The 13932-nt window shown below is 32.5% G+C and overlaps 2 protein-coding genes across 5 annotated transcripts in view; one reads left to right on the top strand and one right to left on the bottom strand.

The window, feature by feature from the left end:
- Positions 1 to 13726, top strand: part of LOC127181792 (serine/threonine-protein phosphatase 6 regulatory ankyrin repeat subunit A) — a 41576-nt gene extending 27850 nt beyond the window's left edge. For 3 of the 4 annotated variants that reach the window (XM_051136729.1, XM_051136728.1, XM_051136731.1), the window contains 15 exons: positions 1315 to 1455; positions 2098 to 2209; positions 2292 to 2318; positions 2728 to 2802; positions 3484 to 3685; positions 5885 to 5972; positions 6060 to 6177; positions 7375 to 7585; positions 8837 to 8924; positions 9134 to 9217; positions 9305 to 9450; positions 10904 to 10986; positions 11290 to 11372; positions 11462 to 11553; positions 12742 to 13726. In XM_051136729.1, the coding sequence (XP_050992686.1) occupies positions 1315 to 1455; positions 2098 to 2209; positions 2292 to 2318; positions 2728 to 2802; positions 3484 to 3685; positions 5885 to 5972; positions 6060 to 6177; positions 7375 to 7585; positions 8837 to 8924; positions 9134 to 9217; positions 9305 to 9450; positions 10904 to 10986; positions 11290 to 11372; positions 11462 to 11553; positions 12742 to 13031 (1840 nt within the window). In that variant the 3' untranslated portion in view covers positions 13032 to 13726. Of the gene's footprint in view, positions 1 to 1314; positions 1456 to 2097; positions 2210 to 2291; positions 2319 to 2727; positions 2803 to 3483; positions 3686 to 5884; positions 5973 to 6059; positions 6178 to 7374; positions 7586 to 8836; positions 8925 to 9133; positions 9218 to 9304; positions 9451 to 10903; positions 10987 to 11289; positions 11374 to 11461; positions 11554 to 12741 lie in introns of those variants that run through there. The other variant, XM_051136730.1, reaches the window with a different exon arrangement.
- Positions 1 to 13932, bottom strand: part of btd (biotinidase) — a 182260-nt gene that overhangs the window by 162501 nt on the left and 5827 nt on the right. The window lies entirely within an intron of this gene.

The following is a 13932-nucleotide window of genomic DNA, read 5'->3' as shown; positions in this document are numbered from 1 at the left end:
ATCCTGAAATATTTTCCTCAAAAACCATAATTTCTTCACAACTGAAGACAGAAAGACATGAACATCTTGGATGACAAGGGGGTGAGTAAATTATTTGTAAATTGTTGTTCTGGAAGTTGACTTCCCCCTTAACCTAAATGTTAATATTCCAAAAAATTTTATTATACATTTTATTTTTCAGGATTCTTTGATGAATAGAAAGTACAAAAGGACAGCATTTATTTGGAATATAAATCTTTTGTAACATTATAAATGTGTTTACTGTAATTTTTGATCAATACATTCTTTTTTGAAATTCCAAATGTAAATACATTTTTTAAATATAATTTTTATCATAATGATTTTGTGTTATAAAAATGAATAAATATTCTCATGTTTTGTAATGTTTTTACTTTTAAAAGTCATTAAATAGATGCATTTAATATGAAAAGTGAGGACAAAACAAGTAGCCAAAGAACATAAAATAAATGCTGCATATGGGTTTTTAACCTAAAATGTTAATTTTGCAACAAAAAAAAAAGAATATATAAATAAATAAATAATAATAATTTTTTACATTTTATTATACATTTTATTTTTCAGGATTATTTGATGAATAGAAAGTTCAGAAGAACAGCATTTATTTGGAATATAAATCTTTTGTAACACTGTAAATGTCTTTACTGTAATTCTTGATTAATGCATCCTTTTTTGAAATTCAAAATTTAAATACATTTTTTAAATATAATTTTGATCTTAATCATTAAATAGAGGCCTTTAATATGAAAAGTGAGGACAAAACAAGCAGCCAAAGAACATAAAATAAATGCATATGCTGCAAAAATTTAAGACTACACCAACCTTATGTAAATTTCAATGTAAACACTTTTAACATAATGGTAATGACAATGGCATCTTATTATATTACTCAGAAAATGACTACAATTTTATAATTAATATAATATAATATAATATTTTAACATATATTTTAATATGTATTTTAATAAAATTTATGTATAATGTATAGTTTATACAACATATTATATTCATATCTAATGTAGTATTTTGTCATATATAGATTTCTATATAATGTGCACATGTAAAATTAATGCTTTTTTTCCTCCCATTTTGAGTTAAATATGACTTATTGTTGACAGGCTCCGCACTTACCATCATCTGGTGTCATTAAAGCAGTCTGGGATGTGTATTTTCCTATAGATTTCCAGCACAGATACTAATAGAGCTGCAGTGATAAAAGCAGCATTACAGGAATCCTGCAGCAGGAATATGGATGATTTATCTTTCTCTCTCTCTTTGCCGCTGTGTGTCTCTCAGGACGGCGCTGCATTACGCTGCTGCTAACTGTAACTATCAGTGCATATTTGCCCTGGTGGGCTCCGGGGCCAGTGTGAACGAGCGGGACATCAGGGGCTGCAGTCCTCTGCATTACACTGCTGCCGCAGACTCAGACGGAAAGTGAGTGACACACAGATGAACGCAAACACACTGCCATTCAGCACAATGGACATTCAAGGTCAAGTGGGGTGCACTGCATTATGGGATTCAGTACTTCGGTAGTGCGCTAGTTGTACACATACTGTATCAGCAAATGTAGTAGTTTATGCAGGGAATTCAAGTATATAGAAATGTGTTTACTGTGCACATACTGCATACTACTTTATTTGAAATAATGTGAACTGATTGCTTCAGTAAATGCATAAACCATCGATTTAACAGCCTCAGAGCTCACAGTGCATGCATTACAGTCTTTGAGTCTTTAAAAATCAATTTCTGTTAAGACTGTGCATTGCATCAGTGGTATTGTTAACTTAAACTATAAAAACTCAGTTTCTTTAAGTGAAATTAACTTAGAACATTTGTTGCTGCTGCTACTGCAACAACCTAAAATTTTAAATTTAAATTTAAGCTGAAACTGAAATAAACTAAAATGATTTGCTTGCAATGTTTCTGATTGGTGGAATTACCTCTACAGCATCTTGGGTAATGTAGTTTTTACCATGAATTCTTATCTTATGTAATTGAATGTAGTTTTAACCCATCTGTCTGATGTGCTCTGTGCTGTGTTTGACTTATTGATGTGATCGGTGTCTCTGTCAGGTGTCTGGAGTATCTTTTGAGGAATGATGCGAATCCAGCGCTCAGGGATAAAGATGGATACAGTGCCGTTCACTACGCTTCAGCGTACGGCCACCGAGTGTGTCTGGAGCTGGTTAGTATGTCACTAACACACGGCATGAGCTTAAAACACTCATTACTGCAGCTGTGTTTAGTTTTTGCATTTTGCTTTGCAGATTGCCAATGAAACGCCATTAGATGTGGTGAGTTAAAATCTGTTTCACTGTTTCTGTTTAAATAGACCTTTGGACAATGTCAGTCCAGTGCTGCCCTCTAATGGACATATAAAGTCAATAGAGATCAAAATCAACCTTATTGACTGTACTTAGAAATGTTTCTGGTCTGATTATGCTTGATAAAGTGCATGAAGAAAATATTTTTTTCATAATCCATCAAACTGTATTTACTTTTGTAAACCATTGTTTTGTTAATCATAACCAAGATAATTAAACATTTCATGATACAATTAAAACTTGATCAATAAAATCAATATTCAATTTCTCTCAACCTAATATGCAGTGTCATTTCATGTACAAAATGTTTTTCTTCACTTTATTCCTCTGATACGTAATGGGTTTATGAATTCATAAAGTGTATGTGTGTATTTTTTAGCTGATGGACACGTCTGCATCGAGCATCCTACACGACACAGACGTCCAGCCTCCCATCAGCCCTTTACACCTAGCGGTGAGTTAAAACTTTGGATATCTGACTCTGCACAATAATAATGGAATAGTAATATTATTGTATTTTATTATATATTATATAATATTAGATATAGTAGAACAATAAGCAATGCAAAACTGCTTTGCATCAGTGTTTTTATCATTAACTAAACTATTAATAATTGTTTTTGGTAACTGAAGTAAGCTGAAATAAAATAATAGTAAGGGAAATGTTGTTTTTTTTATATTTATATTTTATTATTTTTTATTATTTCTATATTTTCATTTAAGTTTTTAAATCTTTATCCATTTTTGTATTTTGTACACAGATTTTTCAGATTTAATCCAGTTACCATTTTGTAAGTTGATAACATTGATGCAACATACAGTTTTTTTTTTATTATTTAACGCTGTATTGAATTATGTTACTAAAACTCAAATAAAGACTAAAAATAAAGATATATAGAAGTATTTAACAAAAAGTACAAAAGAAGTAGAAAAAACAAGTCTTCAACCAAATAAATCGAGTTATAAGTCCAGTTTAGGTTCAATACACAAGTCAAAGTCAGCTTCAGTGCTTTAAAATGTGGCTCATCCAGTCAGTTTTTAGATTTTGAATCAGTTTTTTTGTTAATATATTTTTTTTAATGTTGTGTACGGTATTGAAATTTGAAAACTGAAGTTGGTATGTCTGTTTTTCCAGGCGTATCACGGTCACCATCATGCTCTGGAGGTTCTGGTCCAGTCTTTACTGGATCTGGACGTGAGGACGCCGCAGGGTCACACGGCTCTGAGTCTGGCGGCGTTTAAGGGACACGTGGAATGTGTGGATATTCTGATCAGTCAGGGCGCGTCCATGATGCTGAAGGACTACACACACAAGAGGAGCGCCATACACTCCGCAGGTCAGACACACACACACACACACACACACACACACACACTCTCTTGCATATGTGGTTTATGGGGACTCTCCATAGGCATAATGGTTTTTCTGCTGCACAAACTGTATTTTCTATTGCCCTAACCCAACTCTACACCTAAACCGGTTCCTCACACAAAAGTACTGGCAAATTTTGAATTTCATAAAACACCATTTTTTATGTTTTTTTTTATTTTTTTTTTATATTTTTTGGTTCACGGGGATATAGAAAGTGTGCTCAAAAAACATGTTTACATTGTAGAACCCATGTCATTACACATTTATGTCTTCATACATACATGTATATATATATATATATATATATACACTACCGTTCAAACGTTTGGGGTCAGTAAGACTTGTAATAGTCTTTAAAGAAGTCTCTTATGCTCATCAAGGCTGCATTTATTTGATTAAAAATATAGAAAAAAAACAGTAATATTGCAAAATGTTTTTACAATATAAAATAATGTTTTTTATTTTAACATACTTTAAAATAGAATTTATTCCTGTGATGAAAAGCTGAATTTTTATCAGCTGTTACTCCAGTCTTAAGTGTCACATGATCCTTCAGAAATCATTCTAATATGCAGATTTATTATTAGAATGATCAATGTTGGATAATATCAACAGTTGTGCTGCCAAATATTTTTTGGAACCTGTGATTTTTTTTTTTTTTTTTTTTTTTTTTTTTTTTCAGGATTCTTTCATGAATAACAAGTTCAAAAAGTACAGTGTTTATTCAAAATATAAATATTTTATAACAATGTAAATTATTTATTATTAACTTTTAATAAACTTTTAATTATTAACTTAATACATCCTTGGTGAATAAAAGTATTAATTTCTTAAAAAAAAAGAAACAACAAAAATGTACTGACCCCAAACTTTTGAACGGTAGTATATATATATATATATATATATGAACACACACACACACACACACACACACACACACAAAAGAAGCACTATACACTTCACAGGTCAACAACACACAAAAACACAGACTAAAGACATCAGGCATTAGACAACAGCCTGAACACTGATGCATACTATGCACAATTGACTGTCTTTACTAATTAATGGATGTAAGTTTTTGAAATTGCTTTATTTTATTTTTTATAGATGTTTAGGTTTATTTGAGGCACTTGGTAGCTAATAAATGAGATTTCCTTCAGCACACCTTTATGTTCAGTATCCCTGTCAAGTTTGTGGTCAGTAAGTTTTTTTTTTTTAAGGTTTATGAAAAACTTCTCTTCTGCTCTGCTCACCAAGGCTGCATTTATTTGTAAAAATGCAGTAAAAACACTAAAAATGTGAAATATTATTACAATTTAAAAATAACTGTTTTCTATGTGAATATATGTGAAAATGTATCCATATTTTTTGTTAAAACTGATACATTTTATTTTTCAGGATCCTTTGAATAAAAAATTCAAAAGAACAGCATTTATTTGAAATAGAATTTTTTGTAACATTGTTACAATGTCTTTACTGTCACTTTTGATCAATTTTATATGCTCTCACTGAATAAAAGTATTTATTTATTTCAAAAATGAAAATCCAATTTAACATTTAATTATAAAATATAATGCAAAACTACTTTACATGTCAATCAAATGGTGTCCTTCTGTCTAAATTATCATTTTTATAATGCTTATCTTGCATAGTCAGACTTCATGGTATGTGAAGATGGTTATATGTGACCCTGGACCACAAAACCAGTCTTAAGTAGCACAGGTATATTTGTAGCAATAGCCAACAATACACTGTATGGGTCAAAAAATGTTCTTTTATGCCAAAAATCATTAGGATATTACGTAAAGGTCATGTGCCACGAAGATATTTTGTACATTTCCTACTATGAATATATCAAAACTGAATTTTTGATTAGTAATATGCATTGCTAAGAACTTCATTTAGACAACTTTACAGGCAATTTTCTCAATATTTAGATTTTTTTTGCACCCTCAGATTGCAGATTTATTAAATAGTTGTATCTAGTTGTAACATCATACATCAATGGAAAGCTTATTTATCAGCTTTCAGATGATGTATAAATCTCAATTTCGAAAAATTGACCCTTATGACTGGTTTAGTGGTCCAGGGTCACATACGAGATGTGTAAGGTCAGACGAGATGATTTTATTGTGTATTTTTTTGTCTGTCTGTCCATCTGCAGCTATGAACGGTCACTCTGAGTGTCTGCGTCTGCTCATCCACAACGCCGACCAGCAGACGACCATCAACATACGCGACGGGAAGGGACAGTGAGTTTCAGGACTGCAGTATCTCAGCTGTATGGTTGAATGATTGTGGGATTGTTGATCTGATCATGTGCGTGTGTGTGTTGTTAGGACTCCTCTGATGTTGGCGGTTCTGGGTGGACACACAGATTGTGTGTATCTTCTGTTGAGTAAAGGAGCCAGTGTGGAGGCCAGAGATAAATGGGGCAGGACGGCTCTCCACCGCGGGGTCAGTCACACACAGACATGCCTTCATCTTCCGTTTCTGTTTGTTTTCTATTTATCTTTTTCTAAATGAAGCTGTTTTGTACTTCAAATTTAAAGAAGTCTGCTTCCAGAACAAAAATATACAGATGATGTACTCACCCCCTTGTCATCTAAGATGTTTGTGTCTGTCTTTCTTCAGTTGTAAAGAAATTGTTTTTTGAAGAAAACATTTCAGGATTTTTCTCCATATAATGGACTGATATTGTGCCCCGATTTTGAACTTCCAAAATGCAGTTTAAATGTGGCTTTAAATGATCCCAAATGTGGTTGTAAACAATCCCAGCCGAGGAAGAGGGGTCTTATCTAGCGAAAGCGAAATATTTTTTAATCTCAAACGCTTGTCTTGCCTTTCTCTCCCTGAACTTTGTGTGTTGTGGTTCAAGACAGTTAGGGTATGTCGAAAAACTCCCTTAACTTCAAAATCATTTCAAAATCATCCTACATCGCTGCAGAAGTACCGACCCAGTCTTTCGGTACAAAGTGAACATGCAAAGAAGATCAAACTTCCTTAACAAAAAAGGTAAAACAGCGATATAGGACGATTTTGAAGTTGAGGGAGAACATGAGATGGGAGTTTTTCGACATACTCTAACTGTCATGAACCCGGAAAAAAACAGTTTAGGCAGAGTAAGACAAGACTAGCGTTTGACATTAGAAAGTATATAAATTGTATTATTTTTATGTTAATAACTGATCGTTTTGCTAGATAAGACCCTTCTTCCTCGACTGGGAATCATTTACAACCGCATTTGGGATCGTTTGAAGCTGCATTTAAACTACATTTTGGAAATTCAAACTTGGGGCACCATATCAGTCCATTATATGGAGAAAAATGCAGAAATGTTTTCCTTAAAAAACATAATTTCTTTACGACTGAAGAAAGAAAGACATGAACATCTTGGATGACAAGGGGGTGAGTACATTATCTGTAAATCTTTGTTTTGGAAGTGGACTTCTCCTTTAAAGGAATGGCTTTTATAGAAGTTAAGTGTCATCAATATGACCATATTATTCGATACGTTCGAGTATGTCACACATGCTCTCGAAAGACTTGCACCGAACCTAAAACATTCCTTTGACTCGTTTAAGGTTGTTCATTATAAACTAAGTGCTGTTTTGTGTCAGTGTGTGTAAATCACTCATTGTGCGTGTGCCACAGGCAGTGATGGGTCACCAGGCTTGTGTGGAGGCGCTGTTGCAGCACGGCTCCAGTTTGCTGGTTCAGGACAGTAGAGGGCGCTCTCCTATGCACATGGCGGCTGCCTGCGGTCATGTGGGGGTTCTGAGGGCCCTTCTGAAGACCCAGAAGACCATCCTCGTCCTCAAGGATAACTGTGGTTATACGCCGCTGCACTGGGCCTGTTATAATGGTACATTTGTGATGTTAAATTTACTGCCATAATCTGAGCTAACTGATTTGATACTGTAAACCGTTGTTCTGCTGGTTTCAAAAATAGTGCCTGTTTAGCTCACTTTCTCACAAAATATGATGCATTTTGTAGCATTTTTGCTTTTAACAGCTATTTGTAAGGTGAAGAAGTCTTACATTTTTTCCTTAACCAACAGAAAAACTGTCACAAACACATGATTCCCGTTTCATCTGAGCCAGATTGGAACGATTTGTTAATTTTTTATTTATTTTTTTTTTTAATTTTTTTTTAACATGTATGACATTATTTTATGCCAAGCCCTGATTTTAAGATCTGAATTGTGGGCAGTGACAGAAGAAAATGCAAAAGTGAGCCTGATGTTTTCCGTGCACTACTGCATCCAAACAGCCACAGAAAATTGCAGATTTTGTGGAGAAAAAGCTAAAAATCTTAAATGATGCACAGGGTTATTATAGTTAACTAAAATTAAAACAAACTAAAATTAAGCCCATGTTTTTAAATAAACATGTATAAAAAGTATAATATATACATTATATAAAATATTAACTAATTAACTAATATTAATTATTTATATTAATATTAATTGAAAAAACTTAAAAAAAAAAAAAAAAAAACTATGAAAACTAGAACAAAAAAAATAAAGCTGATTCAGAAAATTAATAAAAACTACTAAAATAGTAAATCATTTTAAATGATAATAATACTGTTAACATATTTTTAATTATTTTTTTGGTCATTAAAACCAAAACTTTGACATTTGACATTTGATTTTATTTTTCACAAGTACATTAAAGCTGATACATATCAAGGTTATTATAGTTAACTAAAACCTTAAAAACATGTTCATTACTTAAAATAAATATTCACAGAAATAAAATACTTAAAAAAAATATTTTTTATTAATATTTTGAATACATTTTTCTTATTTGTTTTTATTTTTATTTTAGTTAGCAATTTTGTTTGTTTTTTGTCATTTGTAGTAATCTTTTTTTTGTCTTTTTTTATTATTTTTTATTAATTAAAACATCTTAAGTCTTTCTTTGTGGAAAAAAAACTATATGTAATGGAAAGGTTTTATTGATATTTCTGAATTCAGCATCATCAAATTCATTAATATTAGGCCTTTCTTGCAAATCAGATGCAGAGCTGTAATTAATTCAGCATTAACACAGTTTGTGTCTGCTCTCATGTATTTTTCTTTTATTTTCTGTGTTGATCTGTCCATCTCAGGTCATGACGTGTGTGTTGAGCTGCTGTTAGAGCATGACGCGTTTCACAAGCCGGAGGGAAACTCCTTCAGTCCGCTGCACTGCGCCGTGTAAGAAACACCTGCTCTTCATAATAAACCATCACACAGTAAATAAAAATTGAATGTATTCACACAGTAAATGCTAGTAAATTACATAGAAACAGCATGTAACACCGAATTAAATATGAAATTCTGATGTAGAAAGAGTGAAATAGTATTTTCTTGTAAAACATACTCCAGTAGTCTTTATTTACATCTGTCACGTCTCTGTGTTTCAGTATTAATGATAATGAATCTGCTGCTGAGATGCTGATAGAAACTTTAGGTCCAGCGATTGTAAACGCCACAGACTCACAGTCCAGGTAAGAACAGGTTTTCCTCATGCATCAGATGTTTCAGACCAGCACTACAGTATATTGTCGTGTTGATGTGTTTTGTGTGTCCCGCAGGACGGCGCTCCACGCTGCAGCGTACACCGATCACGTGGAGTGTCTGCAGCTGCTGCTGGGTCACAACGCTCAGGTCAACTCCATCGACATGCTGGGAAAAACACCACTCATGATGGCCGCCGAGAACGGACAGACGAATGCTGTCGGTGAGACACGCACTGCTCTCTCAAAATACAGCAGAAGCAGATTTCTGAAGTCACAAAAAACTAACAAGTGATCAGACAGCAGACCAACATAAGTAACAAAGTAACAAATGCTTAAAAGTAACAAATGAAGTTATATCTATCAACTGTCAAATGCAGTAGAAATGTTACAGTGTAACAGAATTAGTTACTTTTATTATAAGTACCAATGCAATAAAACGTTACCTTCATAAATAACATTCCTTAACACTGACAAAAAGTATTTTTAAGACTTTTTGCACGTTAGAAAATAAATATGACCTCACGTTGTGTCAGTCGCATTTAAACACTGTCTCCAAAACTTTCGTCTGTCATAAAACAAATTCGAATCCGGTTCGATTTTCTGTGTTTTCTCATCCATAGCAAGCATTTTGATAGGAAAGGATGACAAATACAAAAAAAAAAAACACAAAGAAGAAAACACATACGAAAATGTTTTAGTATAGCATGTGCTTTTGCCATTGTTATTATTTTTTTTTGTTTCTGTTTATTTTTATTGCAGTTTTCATTTTGATAATTCTGTGCGTTTGTCATGTTTTTTATATTTTTATTTTTCATATTTCTAATTGGCTTTGTTTTTATTTCAGTTTTACTAATTTTGTGCTTTTGCATTTTTTTTATATTTCCATTTAGCTTTATTTTTATTTTATTTTTAATTTTGTGCTTTTGACATTTTTATTAGTTTTGTTTTTCATATTTCTAATTAGCTTTATTTTCATTTCAGTTTGACTAATTTTGTGCTTTTGTCATTTGCATGAGATTTTTTTACATTTCCATTTAGCTTTATTTTTATTTCAGATTTAGTAATTTAGTGCTTTTGACATTTTTATTAGTTTTGTTTTTCATATTTCTAATTAGCTTTATATTTATTTCAATTATACTAATTTTGTGCTTTCGTCATTTGCATTAGATTTTTATATTTCTGTTTATCTTTATTTTTATTTCAGGTTTAATTTGAGTAATTTTGTGCTTTTAGTCTTTATTTTTTCTTTAATATTTCTATTTAATTTTAATGTATTTTTATTTCAGTTTTAGTAATTTTATGTGCTTTTGTAATATTTACTAGTTTTTTATATTTCTATTTTTTTTTAAGATGTTGATTTAGTAATTTTATGTGCTTGTCATTTCTGTGTGCTTTATTTTTATTTCATTTATGTTTCAGTTTTAGTATATATTTATATTTATATTTGATTTGATTTCAGCTTTATTTCAATTACAAAAACAACATATAGTTACTCCTTTTATATTATTGTGTTGCTGTGGCCTAAGGTGGTGCTAGAGTTTCCTTCAGACGTCTGTGCCATTACACCAGATGTGTTGTTGTTCGGGAAGCTGCTGTAATCATGTCTGATGTGTCTGACAGCAGCTGGGTGTGTTGGTGCTGATATTAATGTGAGGTGGTGATTGTGTTTGTCAGAGGTGCTGGTGAGCAGTGCTAAAGCTGATTTGACATTACAGGACGCTCACAGAAACACAGCCCTGCATCTGGCCTGCAGTAAGGTACCAAACACACACTGATTTACATCAAACATGACAGTCTGACATCTACTGTACAGCAGTGCAGCCCTGCAGCCAAACGAACTACAGAAACACAGAAACAAGCATGTAAACAGAGCTGCTTAAGCATAAAATGAATTCCTCCTGCTGCTTGACAAATAAAAGAGCCTCAATTTTAGAGATCATTTTATTTTTGTGTATTCATGTAGTATCTAATATATCAGCATCTCTTTTACAGTCTTGTATGTGCTAGTATTTCTATCTGGAAATGCAAATCTGGTTTAATTGTCATTGTTTGTGTTGTAGGGGCATGAAACCAGTGCCTTGTTAATTCTTGAGAAGGTGTCGGACAGAAACCTCATCAACTGCACAAACACAGGGCTGCAAACGTAAGTCCTGTTTCTGTATCTCTGCATTTATTGTTCTCCTTATCATCCCAGGATTATGGAGAGCTGTTTCTCTTTGTCTCGTGTCTCAGGCCGCTGCATGTCGCTGCTCGTAACGGACTGACGGTGGTCGTACAGGAGCTGCTGGGTAAAGGAGCCAGTGTCCTTGCCGTGGATGAAAATGGTGAGTGTTTAAAGCATTTAAAAACAGCTAGTAAACAGCTAGTGTAGACAGCTAATTTTGCTTCAAAGTGGAATTATTATGATATAGCTAACCAAAACAAAAAATTGTTACTTAAAATAAATGTTAACTAAAATCGAATATATATATATATATATATATATATATATATATAAAATCTTATTTTTCAATTTCATTTTACTTTTTACTAAAATAACAAAATTGAAATAAAAACATATTAAAAATAATAATAATAAAAACACACATTAAAAAAACTAATACAAATGAAAAACCCAACAAAATTACTAAAACTTAAAAAAAAAATGTAAAAATTTAAATTAAAAAGATTTTTTTAAATACATTAGAAAATATAATAGCATCTCTTTTATACTAAAATAAAATAGCTAGTTGCAAAAATAAAATAAATAATAACAGAAATTAAGTTGAAACCTCACTTCACTGAAGAAACATCACACACTATAATAATAATAATAATTATTATTATTATTATTATTATTATTATTATTATTATTAAAAAATAGTTGTATTAAAGCTTTGCCATCACAGGATAAAATTTTAGAATATATTAAAATATATTTCAAATATATTCAAGTACTGTAGAAAAGTTATTTTGAATTGTAATAATATTTCACAATATTACAGTTTTATTATATTTTTTTATTAAATAAATGCAGCCTTAATGAGCAGAAGAGACTTTTTTTTTCCAATTTTGTTTCTCATGCCTAAACATTTATTTATTTAATAATTAAAATAATTTTATTTGCAATAATTTGTTACCCAGGTTACACTCCAGCTTTGGTTTATTAAATCCATGCACTTACTGTTTCTTATTTTTATTTATTTTTTTATTTTATTTAATACTTCTGTTACAACATTTAACACTCTACTGTATATTTTAGTATTAAAAGTACCAAATGTGTTTAATAAATGCTGCTTGACTAGATTTGACTGTTGTTGTTTAGGTACTTGCCAGTCTATAAATATGTTATTAGTAAGTCATTTAAGCATTGACTCAACTGATTTGTAAGTCAATTTGGATAAAAGTGTCTGCTAAATGAATATATGTAAATGCAATAAAACCACTGAATGGTTTACAAATAAAACAACATGAATAAACATGATTTAGTTTTGCATGTCTGAACATTTAATTTAATAAAATGTGTTTGCCAGGTTACACTCCAGCTTTGGCTTGCGCCCCGAACAAAGACGTGGCCGACTGTTTGGCGCTGATTCTCGCCTCCATGATGCCCATCTCTCCCTGCAGCACCGGCACCATGTCGAGCCTCACCTTTACCACCATCAACCACTACTCCAGCCCATCCAAGACCGTGACCTTTGACCCTTTACCCGTGCTGCGCTCCGAGCACGTCTCCTTCTGCAAATTCAACAGCCTGGGCCGTGAGGACGGCCTCATCGTCCCCGATGACGAACTCAACGATTCAGACTCAGAAACGTACTGACAACACGCCCCTCAGTGTCTTAAACGAACACCTCATTGGCTGAAAGGTGACTATATGCTAATTAGGGCCGTCCCTTTATGACCGCTGTTGCTGAAGTCTCAGGAGAAAGCGGAAGAACAGGAAAATAAGTGCCACAGAAATGGCCCACGCTACCGTCTAGTTTGTTTATTCTATACAGTATCGAGCTGTTTGAACCCTCAAGTATCACTGCTATTCATTATTTAAAGCCATTTTGTTTTCTTTTATGAGAAGTGAACGGCTCATGTTGCTGTGGGACTGTAATTCCCAGCATTCCCAGTATGAGAAACGTGAGGAGGTAAAACTAAAGACATCAGGGACCAAGAGCCGCAGACGTTACTTTTATCCCCGTTTGTGCATGAAGATTGAATTTAGGTTTGCATCATCATGGATTATTTATTATGAAAAAATGAAGAGCAAAAAAAGCCTTTCACAGGGTTCAAACGGAGTATTTATTCCTCTGCTGTTGTGAGGAATTATAGCATTCTTCCTGACGTGTGTGTGTGTGTGTGTGTGTGTGTGTGTGTGTAAGAAAGATTGTGAATTTGAATGGTGTGTGTGCGGTTATTTTATAAGAGTTCAAAGACAATGAAAAGATCAGGTGTGTGACTTGACCTTTTGGTACATTGTTAATAATTATTAATAATTCTAGATAATAAATCATTTTTGCCATAAGATTCCATAGAGTCTGTATTTATTACAGAAAATCGGCAGACGTGAAAATATGAAAAGTTCAGATGCAAATACCTCTAAATCCATCTGATGTATTTCTTTAAAATTTGCATATCTTTCTGGCTACTTTGTATAGGTTTCTATGTAAGTACTGATACTTCTGATTGGGCTGAGGCTGGAATTTAGCAAATTTGAAGTGAAAGTATTTGAT

The sequence above is a fragment of the Labeo rohita genome, chromosome 19 (genome assembly GCF_022985175.1).
Source record: "Labeo rohita strain BAU-BD-2019 chromosome 19, IGBB_LRoh.1.0, whole genome shotgun sequence".
Lineage (NCBI taxonomy): Eukaryota > Metazoa > Chordata > Actinopteri > Cypriniformes > Cyprinidae > Labeo > Labeo rohita.
Note: the sequence above shows the minus strand (reverse complement) of the source record. Positions and strands in the feature narration are given on the sequence as shown.